The sequence below is a fragment of the Seriola dumerili genome, unplaced genomic scaffold (genome assembly GCF_002260705.1).
Source record: "Seriola dumerili isolate Sdu_G_001 unplaced genomic scaffold, Sdu_1.0 BDQW01000478.1, whole genome shotgun sequence".
In the NCBI taxonomy this organism is placed as follows: domain Eukaryota; kingdom Metazoa; phylum Chordata; class Actinopteri; order Carangiformes; family Carangidae; genus Seriola; species Seriola dumerili.
In genome coordinates this window covers 1,040,050-1,062,657 of record NW_019174733.1, presented here as the reverse complement: position 1 = coordinate 1,062,657, position 22,608 = coordinate 1,040,050, and the positions used below count along the sequence as shown (strand labels likewise).

Here is a 22,608-nt window from a genome sequence, read left to right as displayed (position 1 = left end):
TATCACAGTATAAACTTGTTACGGCAAACATTTTTGCAAACAGTTATTCACTCACCCAGCAGATACAGAGCAACATTAGCATTTATTTGGAGTCGTGTTGCTGGCCAACTGGTGAATATAAGTCTAATATTTACTCTTGTCTTGCTCTGTTTTGGTCTACATTAACTCCTGAAGGAAATATCTCGCTCTTCAGCTACTAATTGCTTCATTAGGTTCACTGGCAGTGCTCGAAGTTTACAGTAGGCTTAAGAGCCTTTTTGCTAGAAACAGCTGCCTGTTGTGGCTGAAAACAAATGGCCATTAAACCAAAACAATGTGCTGAAAGGCGCTTAAAAAGCTCCATAGAGTTTAGGGAAATAGAACAATTGGGTGATAATTTTCTGTCATTTCATCAACATGAGCAACGCCTGTCACATTATGTGTAGTCATATGGTCAATGCTTATTGATTGTTAGAGCAGCTTTAAAAAAAGACTACAGATCACTCAGCACAGCTATAAATATGCATAATAATAGTATGCTATAAATATTTTCTTGACCTGCTACATTCACTGCAGCTTCAAGACTTTTTCCAAAACTGCTGAATTATTAAAGTGGGCTGGATTAATCTCTACAATGTCTCATTCCAATCGACAGACACAGGAAATTCCAGTCTTAATTTAGTTATTCAAGTAACCCAGTTTTGGGTTGATGCATCCTAACTCAGTTAGAATACCTCACCAGGCTGTAGCACTTCATTTTGCAATTTTCTTTTAACGTGGCCTTTGATGTCTACAAATTCAGACTAAAACAGAATTATTCATGTATTTTGATGCATGCATATTTTATTATTGTTGTTTTTTTTTACCATGCAACAGATTTTTGAAACGTGATGTAACGTGTCGTTTCATACTTTGTATATATATTGCGTATATGTCCAAAGGAAAAACTGTTATACCTGTTCCGAACAACCACACACAAAGACGGAGCAAAAAGTCTGCCATTATAGATGAGATGCAATGACTTGTGTGAGTGGAGAAATCGCAGCACACCTTCGTACAGTCTCTTTCCAAAGACATTTGTCAGTGCAGCATCTATAAGGCATTTGGTGTAGCACTCAGTTGAAAACAGGAAAAATGACAGCGCTAGTTGTGTGAAGAAAGAAAAAAGAGAGCTTGGGAGAGAAATTCAAACCCAGTGCACTTTCCCACTTCTGCACACCTGGCCAGTTGATGCATAAAGAGATCATTATTGTCAGATTGTGTGTTAGTAAGGGGGTTTAACACAATGATAATAGCCTACAATTAACCCCTGAAATGGGACCTAATGTTGGTAATGAATAAATATCAAGCAGAGTGATGACGGAGTAAATATTTGCAAGACACAACTGTGGTGTGACCATTCCTTTAGACGATATGACAATCATTTCATTTCAAGCATACTGTGCCCTTTATCAATATGTGTTTGCCTGAGGTGAAATGCAATGATGTGTTAACTTAATCATGGTGACAAGTTAGGCTAATCAGAAGGTACAGTACAAAGGTTTAAGATAAACAACTTGAGTAAGAAAGGCTTCTGTTCATAGCCTGTGATACATCCCACACCTTTAGGTTCTGTCCGTCGAAGGGCAGTGATCCGCTGACCAGTGTGTAGAGGATGACCCCGAGGCTCCAGACATCCACTTCTGGTCCATCGTACTTCTTTCCCTGGAAGAGTTCTGGAGCAGCATATGGTGGAGAGCCACAGAACGTGTCCAGCTTACTGCCCACAGTGAACTCGTTGCTGAAGCCAAAGTCAGCTATCTTGATGTTCATGTCAGCGTCTAACAACAGGTTCTCTGCCTGAGGTGAGGAAAGACCGGGCAGACAAGCAAAAAGACAGACAAAACATTAATTTATATATGTTTTTCTCACGATACAACGCCCAGATATGGATGCTATGTGGAGAAATCAGATGTCAGAGTCTCAGATAGAGTACTAGTTTAGATCCTCACTTTTAGATCCCTGTGTACTATCCTCCTCTGGTGACAATACTGCACCGCAGACACGATCTGAAACACAAAAACACACACATCATAAGACACTACAGTTATATTAAAGATTAAGAAAGAAAACAATTTATATCACATTTCAAAAATAGTAGTTAGAAGACTGATGGACAAATGTATATATCTATAAAACTGACCATCAAAAACAAAGAAAAGCAGCAAAAACACGTCATCTAAGAAGCTAATACCACACAACACTAAACACGAAAAAAATTTGCATTGTTATGCAAGGTTACAACCCAACCATGGTTTATCTCAAACAAACAAGAGTTCTTTCATGCTAGCAAGGTTTCATGTTAGCTTTACGTTAGCAAGACTGCTACCAAATTAAAATGTAAATTATGGACATTTTTCTTTTCTTTTTTCCAAATTCATTGCAAATGTCACAGGAAAGTTTTGATTATGTCCTTTATGTCCAAAAACTCTGGCAGCTAAAGTTTATTCTGCACCATATGCCAATGGAAATACAATTAAATTAAGCTAATTTTTGCTAACATCCTCAGTATTGATATAGCAGTTGATAAAACTTTGTTCAGTGGGACAGGGGGCTTGACAGAAAAATGTTTGAGCATCACAGGGCTATTGTTATCTTTCTCTGAGGTTTACAAACTGCATTTCTCATGCAAGTCAACACTCAACAGTTGCTATATGGCAGCTGACAGGGACACTTCACTAACATATGCCAGAATAGCTACAGTATCAATCATACAAACACACTGTTCTTTGACAGGTGCCACCCACCTGCCCGCACTCAGGCGCACACATGAACTACTACCTTTTTAAATGTGTCACACACAGACACACACAAACTGCTCACACTGTGTCACACGCAGCTCCTCTGAATCATCTAAAGCCATTAAATGAGAGGGATTTTAATTACGAACCCAAAAGATGTGAAAGAACTCATTTATCAAGATCCTCCTTATGCTTCATTGAGTAAAAGGAAAACTAAGAGAAAGAGATAGATGCTCTAATTCTGTTCATTATAGGCCATAAGTAAGCATGACAGAGACTATTAAATACATACACTGGTGTAGATGCCTTACTGCTCTTGTAGCACCACTAGGTGTCAGAGCAGCATCTATAAGGAAGTTGTTCTCAACCCCCGTTCTCTCAGACCAGAGCTATCTGCGCTCCATCTTTCCTCTGCAGTTGGTGACGAAGCTTGATCTTGGTGCATGCAGTCTTCCCAATGAAAACAGTAATGGAATGACGACAGAGAGGTGCGAGCGCTGCAATACTGATGACTCACCTGTCTGAACTTGGCCCTGGCCTCCTTCTCCTTCATTCTGCCATGAGCCACTAGATAATCAAATACCTCTCCTGGAATAGACCGAAGAAATGTACATATATATCAATCAGTTTATTGTCATCAGTTTATGTTGTCTTCATCACAACTAGGGTTCACATAATAATGTATTCATGCTCACTGTGAGGTAAGCATCTACCAAATGGCACGTTCTACATCTAAGCATTTGAGATGATGAATAGTTAGCAGTCAGAGATTTGTAAGGACCAGGATGTTCTGGGAAGAATATTACATTAGAGGCAGCTTGAACTTACATGACCTACTGGTATACAGTACTGACATTGTTTTTTTGTCTTGTGTGTATGCTTATCAAATTGCTCTAGAACTGATAAATGTGGAAATAAATACGCTCACAAGATCAACCAATAGCACACATTTAGTGGACATGCATTAATGCTTCACTCACCACCACTGGCATACTCCATCACCAAATAAAGCGTCTTCTCTGTCTCAATCACCTCAAACAATTTCACTGCAGGGAGAGTTTGGAGAAAGGGAAAGAGAAGAAGGCAGGGATAAAATAAATGGGCTATTTGCAGTAGGGCAGATTGTTTTTAGGTTCTACATTGTTTAGCTGGGTTTACTGCTCTGGTTAGACCAGTACCCTCATTGAATTAAAACTGGTATCTGAGTATGAATGAATTCTGAAAATAAAAAAAAGACAACAGGAAATCAGAGGATCTCACAAACACAAAAAATGTTTCTTTCACTGATCCGACAGCAAGTTATACTGGTTTAGCTTGGTACTGGGTGTTACTGCTCTGCTGTCGTCATGATGCAGGCTCCAGTTTGAACTTACCTATATTTGGGTGATTCAGTATCTTCATTATTCGGACTTCCCTGAAAAGCTGTTGAGACACAGAAGGACATTTAATGCATCCAAAAATATGCTGAATGACATTACAACCAGTGAACCTGCACGTCAGCTCTGTGAAAGCACTGTGGGGAAATGTTATTAAGCACCGATTGGTGAGCTAAACGAAGGGAACTGAGCCACAATAAATACTAAACTGTGTATACATTTGAAACTGAATTACACTCTGCAGGAACATGAAAGGACCCGAGGATCATGGGACTACATTACTGTGTAAAGCAATATGACTGATGCAGTGACAAAGTCGCACTAAACCCTGCCCTATACAGATAAGGAGCAGAATTACGACTCCACTGACACGCTGCAGTCCAGCCAGCCGCCCATTCAAACAGCACAGCCAGCACCAGCAGAGTACAGCGTGTCAGTTAGGTATTTGCTGCCTAATATAAGCATCTTCACATCATATTGACGCCTTAGTCCTATATATATACGAGTTTTCCAAGAGCACCATGTACAGTATCAGTGCAGAGTCAGAGAGGAGAGCATTCAGAGTTATAATCATTTAAAACCGTGTCTCCACAGTCTTCGTGTGACTGTTTATGTCAGATGAGCTCCTTCAGCCACTTAGAGGTGCTGTTGAATCATTTACATTCTGCTGACTCCCAGTCGTGCTCTGCTGAGGGTGTGTTTGAGTGTTAAATTTCAACACTCACTCAACTGGGATTTAGCATCTACTGCTACCGGAGACAGAACACAGATTTTGCCCATTTGCAGAACGCTTTGATTGAGCAAAAAGGCCATGAGTGATGCTTTCATCCCCAGCCTATTTTAAACTGAGAAAATTGACAATTACCCAACATGTCATTATTGAACATGTCAAATAAAAAAAATGAGAATGGACACTGTAGTGGTCTCTATGCGCGTGTGTATACCAGTGTGTGCATGCAACTTTTCTAATGGTCCTTTTAAGTCTTACATAAGTGCCGGGATAGTCTATGTTTCTAGGTCATCAAACGCAGCCATTATACCAGTGTGAGCAGGCCCGACTCTGTGGGACCTCTCAGCTACAGTCTGGTTCAACAACATGCAGGTACTCTCTCTCTCTCTAAGTCCTTCTTCTGTTCTCTGTCTGTACTTGCTTGTCTGCCTCTTTTTTCTTTCTTTTTGACACTTCTCATCTCATTAGACCCTGCACACAGTGTACAGAGAGCTACTGCAGAGGGATTCAAGAATATTGCTTATTGTCTTTTTTTTCCTTACTGTTAAAGAATCCCATAAAAAAGAGTAAGAAAACCAACAAAGATTTTCTTCTTGTTAACAAGTATTGTCTGTGCAGCCAAGGCCTGTTATAGATTATTCCTCTGTACCATAGAACTCCACTGTTGTCCAAAAAATTTTTTAAACGCATTAACGAGCCATACTGCAGTACTGGGTGACATTTTGAATGAACATGGGCACGTAGTTCCCACATACACCATCCTGCTGCTGAAATACTCACTAGGACATCGAATGTGCATTAATCCGCAGTTCCTAAAACATGTACTATTTACTCCAGTTAATGTTTAACTGTTTTAGGTCTTATTTAGAATATAGAAAAAGATTATGAGAGTGCATTATAAATACATATAATCTGACGTGTAAACAGGTTCAAGGGTAAAATATTCTGTGGACAAACAGAATAATGTCATAGTTAAAGAATGTGTGAAATAGGCCTGATATGTCACAGAAACAGAGATCAGTTGTTCACAACTGCTAACTCTGTTCACTAAGACTTTAAAGTTAAATGATTTTAATTTTAATTGTTTAATGGTAACTGCATATGTAATATGTTGTCATGTGCCAACCATATACAGCATATTAACAGGTGGTACCACCATTTTATAAATATCTATATTTATATTTATCCTATGGTGCAGTTTCCTTGTTTGTGAATGTTATGTGTGATTTGACTTGTGTAACACTGCAATTTCCATTTGGAATCATTAAAGCAATCTATTTGTACATTTTAAATCAGACATTTTAAAGTAATGTGTGTGCATGCAGATTTTATTTAAAGTTTAATTTGTTATTGGCTGTGTTTCTTGTCCCCAAATCATTCAGTTCCTGAGCAGCTCAGAATAGTGAGCTTCTCCAGTGTGGAGAGCCTAGCTCCATATTCATCAGCTGTTATGTTGGCCTGAGAGATTCCCCCATGGTAACAAAGTCAATTAGAGTGGAAATATACTGACACAATAACCAGAAAATGTCCTGCAGTACACAAGGATATACATATAAGTGACAGTCTCAAATATGCATCCATCCCCACATCCTTCAAGACAGAAGTTCTCCTTTATTATCCTGAATGAGTGATGGACTAAGGAGTCAGTGTTTTATCTCAATCTCTTATCTCTTCCTCTTTCTCTGTCCCTCTGTATCGCTCTCTGTTGTTTGCGTCATTGCCCTAAAGCCCTTCACATGGGAAGCACGCGTGCAGCCACTTGGAAACAAAAATTAGAACAAATCTGAGAAGGGCGGTGGAACACGACAACAACAAACACAGTGGCTGTCAATACAAGCTCAATAGAGATGTAGATACCATGGCGAATGAAAGGAGATAATGAGTTTGGAGGCTTTGATCCAGTCTAGTTTAAATATCAATAATATCTACAGGCACAAAGGGGAGTCACAGCATGGCATAAAGCAGTTTTTGAGGTGGTTCTGGACAAGGTGAGACAGGTATTCACTACAGGACAAGTAGTTAATATTTGGGCTGAACTTCCTTCGAGGCAAAATTTACTTTCCAACTAAAATTAATTAAAATGGTCCATCAGGTGAGGCAGGTGAGACAGTGATTGACAAAAATGATTACAAGCTACAAAAAACAAAATGCAGATCACACACATGAAAGCACGCCGTTTCCAATGGGCCTGAATCTCAGGAGTCTGTGCCAGTGACCTACTTCCAGTCGCCCAGGGGCGCCCAGACTCCCAAACTAGCCTTAATTACAGCAGAGTCCCCATGCAGAAGGAGCAGAACAGCAGATATCAGTCTGGGAGCACTTACAGGAACTGGCTGGACTATTTCAGTCACAGCAGCACAGCTGCTCATTCAACATGAAGATTATTGATAGGATGAGTAGCCTGGAAGACTTCATCCCTTTAATGACTGTGTGCATGTTTTCATGTGCACAAATTGTAGCTCAAAACCATGTATCAGTAAATAACCACTGCTTGCTGTCTGTCAGAGAAAGAAAGTGAGAGACAAACAGGCGGGCAGAGGGATCTGAAGTGTCACTGACATTCAGTGTCCTGTCCTGTCTTGTCCTCTACTCCTGAGGTGCTGAAAATAAACCCCCTACAAGAAAAGGCACATCTCTCTCCGTCTGTATCTCTCTAGATGTGTTTTTCATGATCTATAACACCAAGAGCCAACTCAGCAGACTTCACTTTTGCCATCTATCCCAGCAGCCTCCACATTTGGTTTGTATCATGAGTAACCTCGGACAACAGTAGGCTTGAGCCGATATTCAATAATACTGAATATTGTAATATTCCTTCCATATGCGTTTTTTTTTGCAGTTTTGCAGTTTTGCACAGGCTGATGAGTTCAACCCTCATTTCACTGCTCACTGTGCATTGTATCTTGGCATGTGACAAATTAAACTTTGAACTGCTGTTTGGTGGCAGTATCTCTTATAACTGCAACATAATAATATATCACGATATTTGGGCTGAAGTGTATTGAGCTATTACAGTGCTGTGTGCTATAATAGTGCTGTCTGTCTAGTCACATTCCACTCATCTGAACAACACCAAAGCTCCACTAGCCCATGGGCTCGACAGCATTTCATGCAGGCTAATGCAGAGTGGCAGGCACAAGACAAACATAAACAACAGCCATTAAGAGAGCTTGACCCAATGGTGACCGTTTTACAACTGTCACAAAATACACATGTTGTTCTGACGGCTTTCTCACTGCCTTAAAAATCAGAAAACATCATTCAATCGCATTCAGATATAAGATAGGGAGAGGGTTGGCACTGTTGTTTTAGTTTAGTTTGGCTTTTAGATTTTAGTGTTTGGAGAAGCTGTCAGTGTCATTTACTCTCCTCACTCTCTGCAGCCTGTTTTGCGTCACAAGTCAAACAGATTGCAACGTTTTCCAAATGTGAATGTGTCTTGCATTTTAATAGCGCAAGCTTTGATTCTGTCTGCACGTCTGACTAGTTGATCATATAACCTTTAACATTTTGCTGATGCTGTCTTTGTTGAAGCAATGAAAAGAAACAACTCTTATTTACAGATTAGACAGAGAGCGATGGGAGGGTGGGATGAGAGCAGTGTTTGCTCAGTGAAAGAGGGGATTAACGGAGAGGCCTATTTTAGAGCTAAAATGCCTAAAAACCATGACAACGTCAACATCCCAGACCACAGATGACTTGTGATGCATTTCCTGTGGCGGATCTAAGGAGGTGCTTTGGAAGCTCAGCTGACCTCATTTCCTGTTACACTGAAACCACCACAAAGTCACACCAGGGCAGAGAGCGCCAATGGGCCATAAAGGAACAGATCAGAGCTTCATTCTAACCTCATGACTCATTCTGGCTTCTGCTTACCTCTTTTTAAAAACCAAATAATCCAACGGAAACACCACACTGACAAGGATAAGCTCAGGAAAATAAGTGATAAAAACATTGATTTTAAGATCTGCGTTGTTAACACGACTTTAAATCCTGAGATAAATGAGAGGATGCCTGTGTGTATAAGTGAATTAATGGCTTGGCTACACAGCTGCAGGAATGAATGCATGCATGTGAAATGTTGCCAATACTATGACTGAAACACTAAAAAAACTTAGATTCTGCCAACATAAACCAAAGGATCTCCTGTGTGTGTCTGTATGTGTCATGTAGGCGCGTGTGTGTGTGTGTGTGTGTGTGTGTGTGCATGTGGCTGTATGGATCAGTGCTGGCTGTGCCTACAGTGCCAGATGGTGTGCCCACAGCCTGACTCCTCTGAAACCATAAAAAGAGAGATCAGTGGCATTTTGACGGGGTAACATGAAAGAGCCACTGTTAACTGTGAGTTGATGAGGGATGTGGCCAGATCCGACCTCTCAAACCTCAGTCACACACACACTCTGACCAACAAACAGGATCACAAAAAAAAAAATAAATCAAAAAATTATCCTCAGTGCAAAATGTTTTATGAATTCTGAAGCAGAGCAAGACAAGGAGACAACATTCAGTCTTCAGATGCATCAGAGAAACCTTCAACCGCTGGTCTTCATGCATGTAAAAAGCCTGAGTCACTGAATCAATAATCACGCCCGTCTGTTGTTTATATCCGCCTCTAGAAATAGCCTGCTCAGCTATACAGAATGACATTTTTAACCATGAAACTGTACACTGTGCTGATTAATTTATTGCCCTAGAAGCTACTTTGCACAACTACTATGACCACTTTGTCATGGATAGAGGGGAAAAAACTAAAACTGTGTATGGCTTCTTAAATTTTACGTCCATTCTCTGTTAAATTTTCTTGCTCCCAGGGTGAGGGTCATGATGGGAAAAGAGCAAGAGGAGCAGCCCAGACAACCTTGGGGAACGCAGTGAAATTCAGTCTCAACTTGCCTCCAACAAAACAAGCAGCCAAAGCAAAAATACTGAAATGACTGATGTCAGCGAGAGACATTTCCATCACTGAAGACTTAAGCTGTAGACAGCACCGAGCAGTATTTTCCAATTAAAAGGGAAGATTCCACTGAATGAACATAGTTGGAGGGTAAAATGATGCAGAGTGCTCCTGTAGATTTGATTCTTGTTTTCTGGAACCGCAACTTGTTAACCATCTCAAATAACAGGAATAAAAACCAGTGATTGACAATGTTTTTCTTTTCTTGGTCTTCATTTTTGCCAGATATTATTCTGTCAAATCCAAAATCACAGGAGTAGCCAAGCAAAAACTGTCTAAAAGTGGATGCTCCTTTTAATGCATCCATAGTTGAGCTTACACAAGGATCGTATAGGGCACTCACAGTCAATGAGATAATCGATTCAATCCAGGAGACAACTGCTGCATTATAAGACAAGCTTCTGCATTGCAGATGGCACTGGTGTATACCATTACAGCAATCTATAATACCGAGCAGAGGACAATTCAAATATACAACAACATACAGTATAAGCTCCATACAGACATATAAGCATCTCTACACTTGAATACAGATACACAAACACACACCAGATTTAACACATGAATTTACATGTATCCGCAAACAACAACATCAACGTACATACATGCTGTCACACCAATAACAGCTCTTTCCCCATAAAAAGCTGTAAGACTTCTACATATTGACCCTCTCAGGTCTACTGCAGCTGACATCTGACAGGCCCACTGAATAATTGATCAGAGCGATCCTGATTGGTCTGCAGTCTCACATGATACGTCTGCCCTGCTACGTTCATCACCAGGCAGCGGACAACCCGACCCATCGGGTATGTAACCACTCATCATGACCTAGACAAGACCCAAATCTGTAAAGTCAGAGTCAGTTTATATTCAGAATCTTAATGCCGCACACACACACACACACACACACACACACACAGACACACACACAGACACACACACACACACACACACACACACACACACACACACACCGCTTCTAAATGTTCATTACGCCACTGTGTGAAACTACACAATAGGCTGTTTAACAAAAGAGCTCACACAATGAAATTTATCTCAGTCAGATTAGATGAGTATGGAACTGAGAGCTTGAAATTCTCACAGCATCCTCGCACTGATTGGCTGAGGAATTGCAGTCGGATCCCATTAAGATCCAAGACAATTACAGATGAGCTTTGCTCGTGGAGAACAATGTCAGGAACAAAGTCATGCTAAAAATGCCTTGATAGGCTACAAATTGTTTTGTTTTACAGATCTACAAGTAGAATTTCAAAAAGAACTACATTTTGTCTCCCATTAAGCCCTTCATAATAATACTCATGTTTGATTAGCCCAGCATTAATTTCTTCCAGTAACACACTGTGAGTTCACTCCCTTCATCGCCATTCAGACCAATATTGGATGGCAGACATTTAGGGAAGCTAATTGTTGTCATTATTTGGTCATTAAGACGCTTTGTTGGCTTACAGAGGCCAGGAGATCCATCAAGACATCAGCTGCCGTTTACGTAGGTGTGGTGATTAAAACGAGTCACCACGGCAGCTGTTTCATGATTTTGTTCTTCCTTTACAGTAAAACAGTGAGCGTAAGATTAAAAGAGCAGAAGTGGTGCGCCGCGCCACGATAATGTCATGACCATGAACAGAATTCCTGTCAGTCAGCTGCACACCTGCATTATTTTTAGAGTCACAGTAGGTGATGCTGGCTCATACTGTAGCTCTGACTGCTGTCCTTCCACATGGTCTACTCTACCATGAGGAATGATGTGTATGAATATGTGAGAGTGTGTGTGCATTTCTGTGTGTGTTGGGGGGTTGTTTTACTGTATTCGTAGGGTCCAAAAACCAGGAGCCCACTTGTGGGGTCCAACAGCTTTATGGGGACTAAAATGCTGGAAGTTTAAATGGCTGTTTGGGGGTTAAGACTTGTGGTCTTGTGGTTCAAGTTAGAATCAGATTCAGATTAGGGTTAGAGTTAGGCATTCAGTTGTGATTGTTAAGGTTAGGGTAAGGGGCTAGGAAATGCATTATGTCAATGATGGGTCCCCATAAATATAGTTAAAAAAAAAAAAGGTTGTGTGTGTGTGCGTGTGCATTTAATCAGCAGAAAGAGCTGGATTTGGACTCAGTAATCAGGAAACAGTCCCAAACCCTTTGTTGTAATTGGTTATGACTGCTAGACAAGGGTAAGTGACAAACATGCAGGCAGGGGTATTTTTAGCTGCTCCTAACCACAAACCAACATAGAGTCAAGAGTGAAGGGGGGGTGGAAGTGGAGATTAAACATGCCTTGTGGTCTCTCCTGACTACTTCTGATTACATTATGTAAAACAGCACATCCTGAGTTCAAAGAGCAAAGAAACAGAGCGGCAAGAACTCAGGAATGAGTAATGGAAAAGCCATGAGCACTGTAACCAAGACATTAATGTTACCATGTGGCCATAAAACACAGACTCACCTTCTGTAGACTGGTGGGATTCAGCTGGGTTTTGTCTATAATCTTCACCGCCACCTAAAGAGAGGAAAGACGACAAAGACAGAGAAAGAGAGGGATGGGGGGGTGGGGGGTGGTGAAAGAAAATCAAGATGTCAGAACTAATTCTGGTTTTGTATTCGTGTTTTGTTTGTACAGCCAAATGAACTATCCTCATTATTTCACTACTACACTGTGAAGAGGTTTTGTCAAAACATGTCACAGCTGAATTGGTGCTATTCAGTCTGAACACACCTTAAAGCTCATCTATTCAGTGATTTCTGAAGAGGAGAAGCTTTGAATCGCAGGTATAAAAAACAGATACGGAAAAAAAAAACAGACCGATAAATATGTATTTGTTCATGATGGTGAATATATAGTAGGTATATGCAAATGCATCCACAGACGATCTAGAGACAGATGGACAGAGAGTGGCTGAAGTAAACAGTCCATGTGTTGGTGTATATAACTGTACAGGTTGATCTACTGTTGGCTCTGCAGATCTCGCTGGGCAGCAGTCTGATCCATCCATCTCAATAATCACCCCAAAGTGCACACTGAAACAGACCTGCTCACCTCACTTTCTGACAGCTCAGCAGCTTTCACAAAGCCACTAGATGAGCTATACTGCAGACTCACCAGTAAGCCCATTCATTATGCTGATAAGTGATTGACGAGCAGTTTTACAATATAATGTAATCACAGTGAAATAATAAATATGGCCTTTTGTTGTTGCACAAAAGGATTCAACAATAATTATATACTTTTATTGCACAATCTGAGTTTGAGGTCGAACAAAAGACAGATGACCAGAGAATCTTTTTTAGCCACACTAAAAAGTACAGGTCTCTGAGGATGACAGTAGTAGTAGGTTCCTGGTTGGTTCACACCATTTAATGGTCTCTGTGGGCCTCAAGAGGAATTTAGACTCTTCAACCAAACATTAAACATATCAAACGTGTTTTTGTTTATTCTCTTTTGTACTGTTAGCTATTGTCATTAGCTGCCAGGAAATAAGCTCAGATTGGAGCTGTTTTTAGGCAAAGCAGCTCCAATGAAATGAACTGATTCTTACTACTATTGAAGTGCATAGAGAATAAGAGACATACACTCAAAAACACCCGCATGCATACTAAAATCTCTTGATTTTTGAGCGTGGTGTTGATGTGACAGGATACCATTGTCCCATAAAATAATTCACAATGGAAAAGGAGGAGCTACTCGCGGCTCTGGTGGTGTGACTACTCTGGTGAGGTGACAAAATCATTTGTGCATTTTTTAAAATATCTAACTGTTCGTAGCTTAAGTAATGTTTTATTTTCCCCTGTTTGCACAAACCAGTATAGATTGTTAATGTCTTGTAAACAAATATAGTATACTAAATCAGAACATCATAAATTTTTTATTGTGTATCATATAAATTGGGACACACTGTTAGTCCAGTTGGGATGGTGGTTACCCTCTAACCACAACATGCCTGCTAATCAGGCTGGGGACCTTTGCTCTATGTTGTCCCCCTCTATTTCCCCACATTCCCTATCAGCCTCTCACGTCTATACTATGGAATAAACAAATGAATAGTTTGTATCAACACTACTAAGTTTAACCTTAATAGTCAACTAATTCATACATTCATATTTTTTTGGAATATAACAACAAATTTCATATTTGTTTTATTTTCTGGACTATGTCAGAGCCAGAGATCAATTTTTCCGATTGTCAGCAGGTCCTTTATTTCCAACATGTGTTGTCTCATTGAATTATCAAGACCACACTCAAGACTCAGGCAAGTTAAGCTCCTTTTGTGCCATCCCGTATGTTAAACTGTCCAACAAAATTCTGACACAGAAACCGCAACCCTGACCTCCAACCTCTCTATAGAATGTAGAAAGGGGAGAAACTGCTGTTGGAGATTCATGATATCATGAAAGAATTGATTAGAATTTATTATAACAGCATTACTGTGACTCTGGCCTTATAAGAGCTCAATAAGCATGCTTCAGTGGATGCAGACTCTGGCCCTAATCCCAAGCAGCCTGTTAAGGGGAAAACCAGAAAGCAAATGCTGAGTCATGGTGGAGAGAATGCAGGTTATTCATCCTGAGCAGGGTTTCCCTGAGACCTACAAGATGATGGGACATTTAATTTCATCCAAACCCGGAAGCTAAACTCCATAATAACACCAATGTAGTGGCTGTGAAAGGAACAGAGTGTATCAGGGAGACGAGAGAGCGCAGTGAAAGACCGCACAGAGGCTCGCTGTGTGTAGACACACGCAGTACGCAGGTGGAGTCTTTTTGCAGTCTGTCTTAGGTGGGCAGGTGCACACAGACAGACCTCAGTCCCTTCCTCTCCGCTTCCTCCTGTCATGGACAAAATTCAAGTGTAGGCATGTATGTGTGTGCGTGTCTGTGTCTGTGTGTGTGTGTGTTGATCTACGCCTGCAGGTGTTAGAGCTGTCCTCATGTGTCACTCCATTGTTCCAACTTCCACTATTCCCTTTAAATGAGTCAGAGATATTCATTACATTTACCACGAAGCACTGTGCCAATATTTCCCTTTGTGTTCTCAGATTGAGTGATTTGATGAATGCGTGGATGGCATCACATCATATGCCAGTGTTAGTGTGCATGTGTGTGTGTGTGTATGTGCGTGTGTGTGTGTGTGTTCTCTTTCTAATGGATTTGAGGGTGAATAATTCAGTCCCACCATGACAGAAGGGCAACGTGCATCACTGTTAATTATTCAGCGCATTCGTAACACACGGGCCATATGCTGCTCACCGTGTGTAGGTCTTGTGATCGTGCGCGCGAATAAAACATGTACACGTGAATATTCAGACAGAGGACAGGGAGGGGAAACTTAGTCATAGCATCAATTGTGTGCTGAAGTGCTTGACATGTTCCTCTTCACTTTTATTTCCCTCTGAACTGTTTTTTTTTTCACAACCACAGGGTCATGATGTCTGCGCAAAAAGGGAACTATTTTAGCAGAGTATAAGATCATAAGAAGAAGATATTTAAAATGTACAAGAATGTACAACAGTATTATCCTTTTACTGTCACATGTATGTCAAAGCCGACTGTCCACACTATACTGTATGGATCAACTGATGCACATGAGCCTCTGCATCCAGAGTAATTCATTAATTTACCCATTAATTACACTTTATATTCCAGTGTTCTATACATTGCCATGCACTTTTACGCTTATACACTACAGTTTATACAGTATGTAACCCTGGACATTCAGTACACAGGAACAATTTGACCTGAATTTATATACTACATATAAAGTTAATTCCTGCTATATACCAGATGCACACAGATACAGCTCTAACCCGTTTTTCTAATCCGTCTCAGTCACTCTCTGAGCCACAGTCTTTGTATTAATTTGCACTTTATTTGCCTAATAGTGTCATTCTATTTCTCCATTTTACTATTTTTATTTCCATCTACTCTGAATATACACATCTGTTGTGTGTTTATCCGTCATGGAAGAAAGGTTTTTTGTGGAGGTTCTTCCTTATACAGATTGATGGTCTAATAATAGATAGTGTCATATGCTGTTCAGATTTTAAAATGCTGTGAGGCAAATTTGTGATTTTTGGTCACATATGGTAAATAAAATTGACTAGACTTCAGTTGCCACATACAACAGCTGTATGTTCAAGCTTGCTTCACCTTTTTTTTTTTTTTTAGCTTTGTTGTCTTTGTCTCCATGTCTATATTTGGTTCTTTCGGTACATGTTTCAAAAACCTTCTATATGTTAAGGTTAGAGCTGAAATAATTAGTCGATTTATGTGTGATGATGTGATTTCACTGAAAACTGAAATATTAAATTGATAAATAATAATACTGTGTGATGGCCCCTCCTCAGTGGGTAGGAGATCAGGGCATATGGTGGAGGCAAATGTTTCCATCAGTGCAGCTGACCATGTGTGCATGTGTGTGTGTCTGAGAGAGTGTGATGTGTGTTCACATCCCAGAGTCACCCTCTTTAGCAGATAGAGGACACTCTGTCATCTAGAAGCTTTCTCACATTAAAACAAATTACAGTTTTGCAAAAAAAGTATAACTGTTGTTTGTTTTAAGTGTGGGTGAAATCTTTGCCGGTTAGAGACTTACTAGGTTCAAGCTAAGATAGCATCAGTTTTAGTGGGTTGTGTTCTTTCCACCTGTTCTCTGTCTCACTCTGATCCATGTCTTTGCATTCTGATGAGCCAGCAAAGGCACTCAGGCACACAAAGCAGTGTCTGACCTTCTCAGCAAAACAGTGGGCAGCATGCTGTGTTAAAGGAGCAGAACTTTGGAAACTGTTTACCCACTGAGCTGAGATTGCAACACACTAACTCAGTATATTTTTATACCTGTACCATGCGTGTTGTATTTGTTTTGTTGTAAATTAGCATTGGACTACAAACACTAAATACAATGCATCTGGTGCTTTGACATAATTGTATGTTGCAGTTCTAATGATATTGTTATGTTCATGTCAAATAAATTAAACTAAACTAAAAGTAAATTACCCAAAATTCCTGTTTAATATTAGCATCAAGGGACACAGGATGGATCAAACTGTCAGCAGTTTCACCTGGGAGAATATTTATGCCACAAATACTCTGACATGAGCAGGTAGATAATGTAACTCCAAGGATTAAAGGAAGCAAGGGGCTAAGACATAGACATGAGAGGACAGGTGAGGTGGATCAGGGCTGTCAGTGAATGCCATGGGTCCTGCTGAGTGAAACACAGTGGACATATCGCAGGTCATTGTTTTCTCCTTAGGGAGACAGGAGCTTTAATTACTGACACACCAAAGCAGGACGTCTATCACTCTGACAGGTCAGCAGTGTATGCCTGTGTGTGTGTGACAGAGACAGAAACAGAGAGCTTGACCTGACCTGACTGGGAGAACTAACATAGTCAAGTACAATATCGTCATGACAGGAGATCATTCATTCTCCTGACAGTAAGAACAGGTCAAAAAACTAGGTTTAACTTGGAGCAAATCAGTGTCTCATGGGCAAAATACCTGTTCAAGCATAATTCTCCTGTGAAAGAGTTACAGGAGCTATTTGTAAATTTTGCTATTGCTACATAATCAACGTTAGCATGAACAGCTCTTCACGTATCAGTCTTCAGCATTGCATTTACAAGACAAGAGGTTATAATATGCCCTCAGAGCAGCGCTACTTCTTCATGGCTGCCTGGACACTACAGTGACTCGTACCAGAAAGTGACTGAGCCTGAGCTAGCTGATTAGCTGGCTAATTTCAGTAGAAGAAAAAAAGTGATAGAAACCGAGCAAAATGAGAGGACGGCTTTCTACCTCTGGAGAGAACTCTTAACGAGTAAAGGAAAGAAGTTTTTTCTAGACTGGTACGTACAGCTGTTAATGCTAACGGTGGCTATGTACCAATAACAAAACTTACTAATAGCTCTCTTTAAAGAAAATAAATACTGTATGGTGACATCCTTCTGCTACACCCTGGTTTCTCTGGTGGATGTATAAAATTGGAACACGAATGAGAAATGTGAGTTGAGATGAGCAGATGAGACATGACCTTAGGTACACTTAAAATCTGAACTATTTTTCTTTCAAGTGAGCTCTTTTCCATTGTCACTGTAGCAGAAATTATTATTCAATTAGCCAGTTGATGGAATCAAATATATTTAAGTGCAGCACAATGCAGGGAGTTCACCGCTTTCAGCTTCTCAAATGTGAACAATTGATGATTTTCTTAGTCTTCATTGATGGTAAGTTCAATATCTTTGGGTTTTAGACTAAAACAAGTAATTAACAACTTGGGCTCTGGGAGGTGATCAGCATTTTTTGCTCTTTTCAGACTTTATAGACCAAACAATCAAGCAATGAATCAAGAAAATAATATGCATATTAACTGATAATGAAAGCAACAGTAAGCTGCAGCCCGAACTGTTAACATGTAGCAATGAAAGAGCGAGGCTGACATAGGCTTTGGGATTAAGTATTAAATAAGGACAAACTGAGAATTACCTCAGTGATTTATAAAATGTAAATAAAAACTTGTCTCACCTCTCGTCCAGTCAGGACATGTCGTGCCAGCTTCACCTTGGCGAAATTTCCCTTCCCAATGGTCTTGAGGAGGCGATAATTGCCAATATGGGGATGCTCCTCTGTGGAGGTGAAAGAGTTGCGACATCGTGGCAGGCTGTGACGACTCGCAGACTTTGTTGGGGGGACTGGGGGCTCAACAAAGCCGTCCACCGATGAGTGCTGCAGGAAAGCCAAACGAGTGGAGATAAGCAACATCCTCATTCCCTGACTGGAACTTTAATTTATATACACACAAAAACTACAAGTCCCTGAACCTCCACAAGGACTCCTCCTCTTGCTACACTGGCTGCACTCATACAAACAATGCAGTAGAGTGCTGCAGTGGAGGATTGTGTGTGCCAAAGCTGGGATATTGGCTGTGCAAACAGAGATGAACCCATTAACTCAGTCTCAGATCCAAGTGAGGGAACCACTGTTCAACATGTGCATGTGTATATGTGTGTCTGAGCATATATGACTACATTTACATACACATACACACAGAAGTACCCTGCAAGCAAGCCCACTGAAAAACTGTGTGGGAGAGAATCAGGTTCCCTCCTCTCCCTTTGTGACACCTTAACCTCCTAACCTAAAGACTTTATCTGCCACAAGACAAGATTTGAAGAAAGAAAGTGAACCCATTTGACTTTGTGCCTTTGAGAATACCTACAGCGTGTGCAGTCAAGAGTTATAACAATGTTAGAGTCTCCACAGATAACAACAAGCGTTCCTGTAATATGGCATGTGAAGGTGAATTAGGAACAGCTTGCCGTAAGCACAACGCTGGCACAGGCTACGCACAGTCTCTGCTGTCTGTTTCGTCTCCTCTACAACAGCTGCTGATGTCAGTCCAGGTCAGAGATCCCATGATCCTCTGCTCCTGAGCACCACACCCAGCCAGAGAATAAAGCCTTGGTCTGATTACCCAGGCTCCCCTGCTCCCGTTTCACCGGGGAAACGCTACACCCTGTAGGGTGCACATCACCTCAGCTAGCCCACATCATGACAGAGGGAGAGCCACACAGCATGATTCAAACACTCCACAGTGTCACAGTGTGTGTGAGAGAAAGAGATAGAAAAAGGTAGGCAAAGCAAAATCTTGACTAGATGCCAATTTAAGTCAGCATCCTTGTTTCTAATGCACCAAATTCCTCTTTTAGATCTCCATGATAGAGCAGTCTGTGTAACTTGCACTTGGTAAGCTGGTAAATATCCACACTGAAGTGACTTTAGTTCTTTCCATCAACTTTACATCAGCTTTGTCATATGGCCAGTTCATCCTTCAGCCACGCATGCACATACAAACACACATTTGGCCTGGCTCCTTATTCTCTAAATTAACCGAGGAGCATCTGGACAAGTAGGTGATTTAGAGCGCTAGTGCTCGATTAATTACACAAAAGTTTGTTTCACTTGCCCAGCCATTAACTCCCAAGCACTGACGTCGTGTCTTCAGGGAGGCCAGACATAAAAAAAAAAACAAAAAAAAACAATACCTGTGCAAAGACACACACATAAAAATAAGAAAGGCAGGAAAGAGCTTCTTCTATTTTGCTGCACTAAAAGCCACTCTGCCCTCTGAGTAATAAGCTGTTATGCAATGCAGTTCAGCTGCTAGTGGGCCCTGGGGCTGCATGCTGGAGTCAAACACAGGCAGGCTAGGCTGGTTGGCTACTGCCAGCCCTGCTGAGGCAGTGATTTAATAGCCGCCTAGCAGTCTATGTCCAAGTCTGTGAGACCTAAAGCAGCATTAGACTGTTAGACACTTACATTAGCAGTCTACTAAGCTAATGCATTACTGAACACAGAGAACAATCAGAGAGCTGATACCATCATGCAAACTTAACATTAAGGTTTGTTAAGTTATATAACTTTACTAGAATAGAAATGCATTTACTAATTAGGATTTTATCACCTGAATAGGTGCAATTCAGATTCATATACTCTGTAATGCAGGGCAAAAATAAAAGCACTGTTTTCAAATCTGGAGATAAAATACTGCTTCCAGCTATTTTCCACTGCTCGTGCTTGTAACACAATATAATACAAGGAGGCTTTAGACGAAGTCTGTGTCTCGTCTTGTTTGCAGAAAAAAAAATCAGATGAACCTAGATATGTCAGAGTCTGTCAGTATACATACAGCAGTCCTCATTCGGACTGATCTCAGAAGAGGTATTTTTCTTTACTGTGCTGTACTCTGCATGTATGCGCAAGAGGAGTGGGGCGATGGGTGGTCAATATAAACATTCCTTCACACAGTGGATGAGAAATCTCCCACGGTTTAAGCCATCTCTCTGCCTTCTTTTGTTTTAAATAAATACACATCTATGTGCTGCTTTGGCTCATCAGTGTCGTGGCAGCAGAATGGTGAATAATAACTCGCTCCCTCCTCCACCTCCTCCTCAGCACTAAGCGTGCAGTTACAAGAGGGCCCAATAGGTGATGGATGTCACATTGCGATGCTACCAAGCGTTGCCATTGAAAAGTAGGGCAACATCCTCCCCCACCCTCCCTAATTATTGACGTTGTGGACTAGAAAATACCCTCAGTTGTAGGAGTGGAGCAACACCATTTTCTCACAGGCCACACAGGCAACGTTTTTATTCACAGCGTTAACATTCAAGCTTCGCGTGTTACCATTAATGCCAGCACACTGACGCAGTGCGTTGTTATGGCTAGCCTTATTGTGTAGGCAGAAACTGGGACAGACATGACCAAACTGCACCTTTATCCTAGGTTATTCTGGGCTCCATGCTTTTATTCCCGTCAGAGGGGAAAAAAGAAGAGAAAAAAGCCACACTGCTCATTGGTCGAGTCTGTCTGCAACACTGAAGCCCCCAAAAAGCGCTGTCATAAACCTGCACCGACCAGTGCGCCATATAGCCAGATCCCCGGTCATTATTATTCCGCTCCCACGTCCAGTAACACACCGGTGTCTCTCGATAACAGCACTTACATTCTCAGTGTCACGCTCGTTCACCGTGGGCAATGGCGTTCTGGTCGACATCTTGTGTGCTTCGCAGGCCGCTCAGCGATGCAGCGGGCTGGGCAGAGCAGAGCAGACACAGCGCGGTCCGTCGGGGAGAGCGGTGCCTCTGTCCCTCTCTAACATCCCCTGTAAACACCGCAAAACGGCGGCCTTTTACCGCAGCATAGTGCTCGCAAGACCCGGCAGACACGCCAGATTTTCTTATTAGCTTTGTGCACTTCCTTTCAGGTAGGCTAGTGGCAGACAGAAAAGGAGGAAAGAGAGACAGAGAGAGAGAGAGAGGGAGAGGGAGAGAGAGGGAGGGGGGGCGGGCAGGCCAGGAAGATGCGTCGGTAGCGGACGGGTCTGCGCAGCGCATCTCAAACCTCCCACCAGGAAGGATGGAGGGATCTCTCTCTCTCTCTCTCTCTCATACACATACACTCCCTTTGTCTCCTCTTTATAGCTCATTATTCAAGTCACCAGAAAACACTTAAGCACACAGTTAGAACAGTGTCAGTCAGATTTAGACCACATCCATCTAATAGGGAGTGTACAGCCGGTCCATATTAGGCTACTACTTGTAGAAGCTCTAATAGCCTAATTATACAGAAATATTTCACACTGAAGCATATTAAGCAGTTTCAGTACGACTGTAGAAATGCTCAATGCTGCTGGAAAAATATAAATACTTCATTTATCATATTTATGTTTGTGATTTTGTGTGTGTCAACTCCTATAGTTCAACCTTATGAGTGGAAATGTGGTTTGACAGCTCGGTCATTTACTACTCCATGTGGTGTTTGAATATGACAATGTGGTAAACACTGTCCAGAGAGAGGACTAGTTCAAGGGTAAGGCCTGTGTCACACTGTAAACTGGAAAGACTTTGCCATCTGTTGGACCATTACAGCATTACACCCCTCACTGTTCTTCCAGTTTATGATTGATAACATAACAACTGCATTTCCTGAGTGAGCAAGGAAGGAAATATGAGCAACTATCTGCTAATAAGAGGCATAATTTGTATTTCTCATCTATCATTACTTTGGTTTTTCTGGGTGTGGTGATCATAGGTGTGACATGTGTATGCGCAGGTGTGCATATGCAGTTTGTCCTCTAGGTGTCAGGCTGCACCTGCAGTATGTCTCATGTCTGCAGCGTTTGACATGTGGGGCCCAAACAAATAATGCCATCGCTCATCCTATTGCTTGAATTACCTTCAGCTTGTATCCCCTGTCTCATAAGTCATGAATGCAGTGACATG

The 22,608-nt window shown here is 41.2% G+C and overlaps 1 protein-coding gene across 2 annotated transcripts in view; it reads right to left on the bottom strand.

Moving 5' to 3' along the window:
* Positions 1 to 21,595, bottom strand: part of mark1 (microtubule affinity regulating kinase 1) — a 28,955-nt gene extending 7,360 nt beyond the window's left edge. For both annotated transcript variants that reach the window (XM_022763509.1, XM_022763511.1), the window contains exons 1-8: positions 21,330 to 21,595; positions 18,350 to 18,550; positions 12,277 to 12,330; positions 4,133 to 4,181; positions 3,740 to 3,805; positions 3,277 to 3,347; positions 1,971 to 2,027; positions 1,582 to 1,818 (exon numbers count right to left, since the gene is read on the bottom strand). In XM_022763509.1, coding sequence (XP_022619230.1) covers positions 1,582 to 1,818; positions 1,971 to 2,027; positions 3,277 to 3,347; positions 3,740 to 3,805; positions 4,133 to 4,181; positions 12,277 to 12,330; positions 18,350 to 18,550; positions 21,330 to 21,380 — 786 coding nt within the window. In that variant the 5' untranslated portion in view covers positions 21,381 to 21,595. The remainder of the gene's footprint in view (positions 1 to 1,581; positions 1,819 to 1,970; positions 2,028 to 3,276; positions 3,348 to 3,739; positions 3,806 to 4,132; positions 4,182 to 12,276; positions 12,331 to 18,349; positions 18,551 to 21,329) is intronic.
* Positions 21,596 to 22,608: the final 1,013 nt, after the last annotated feature.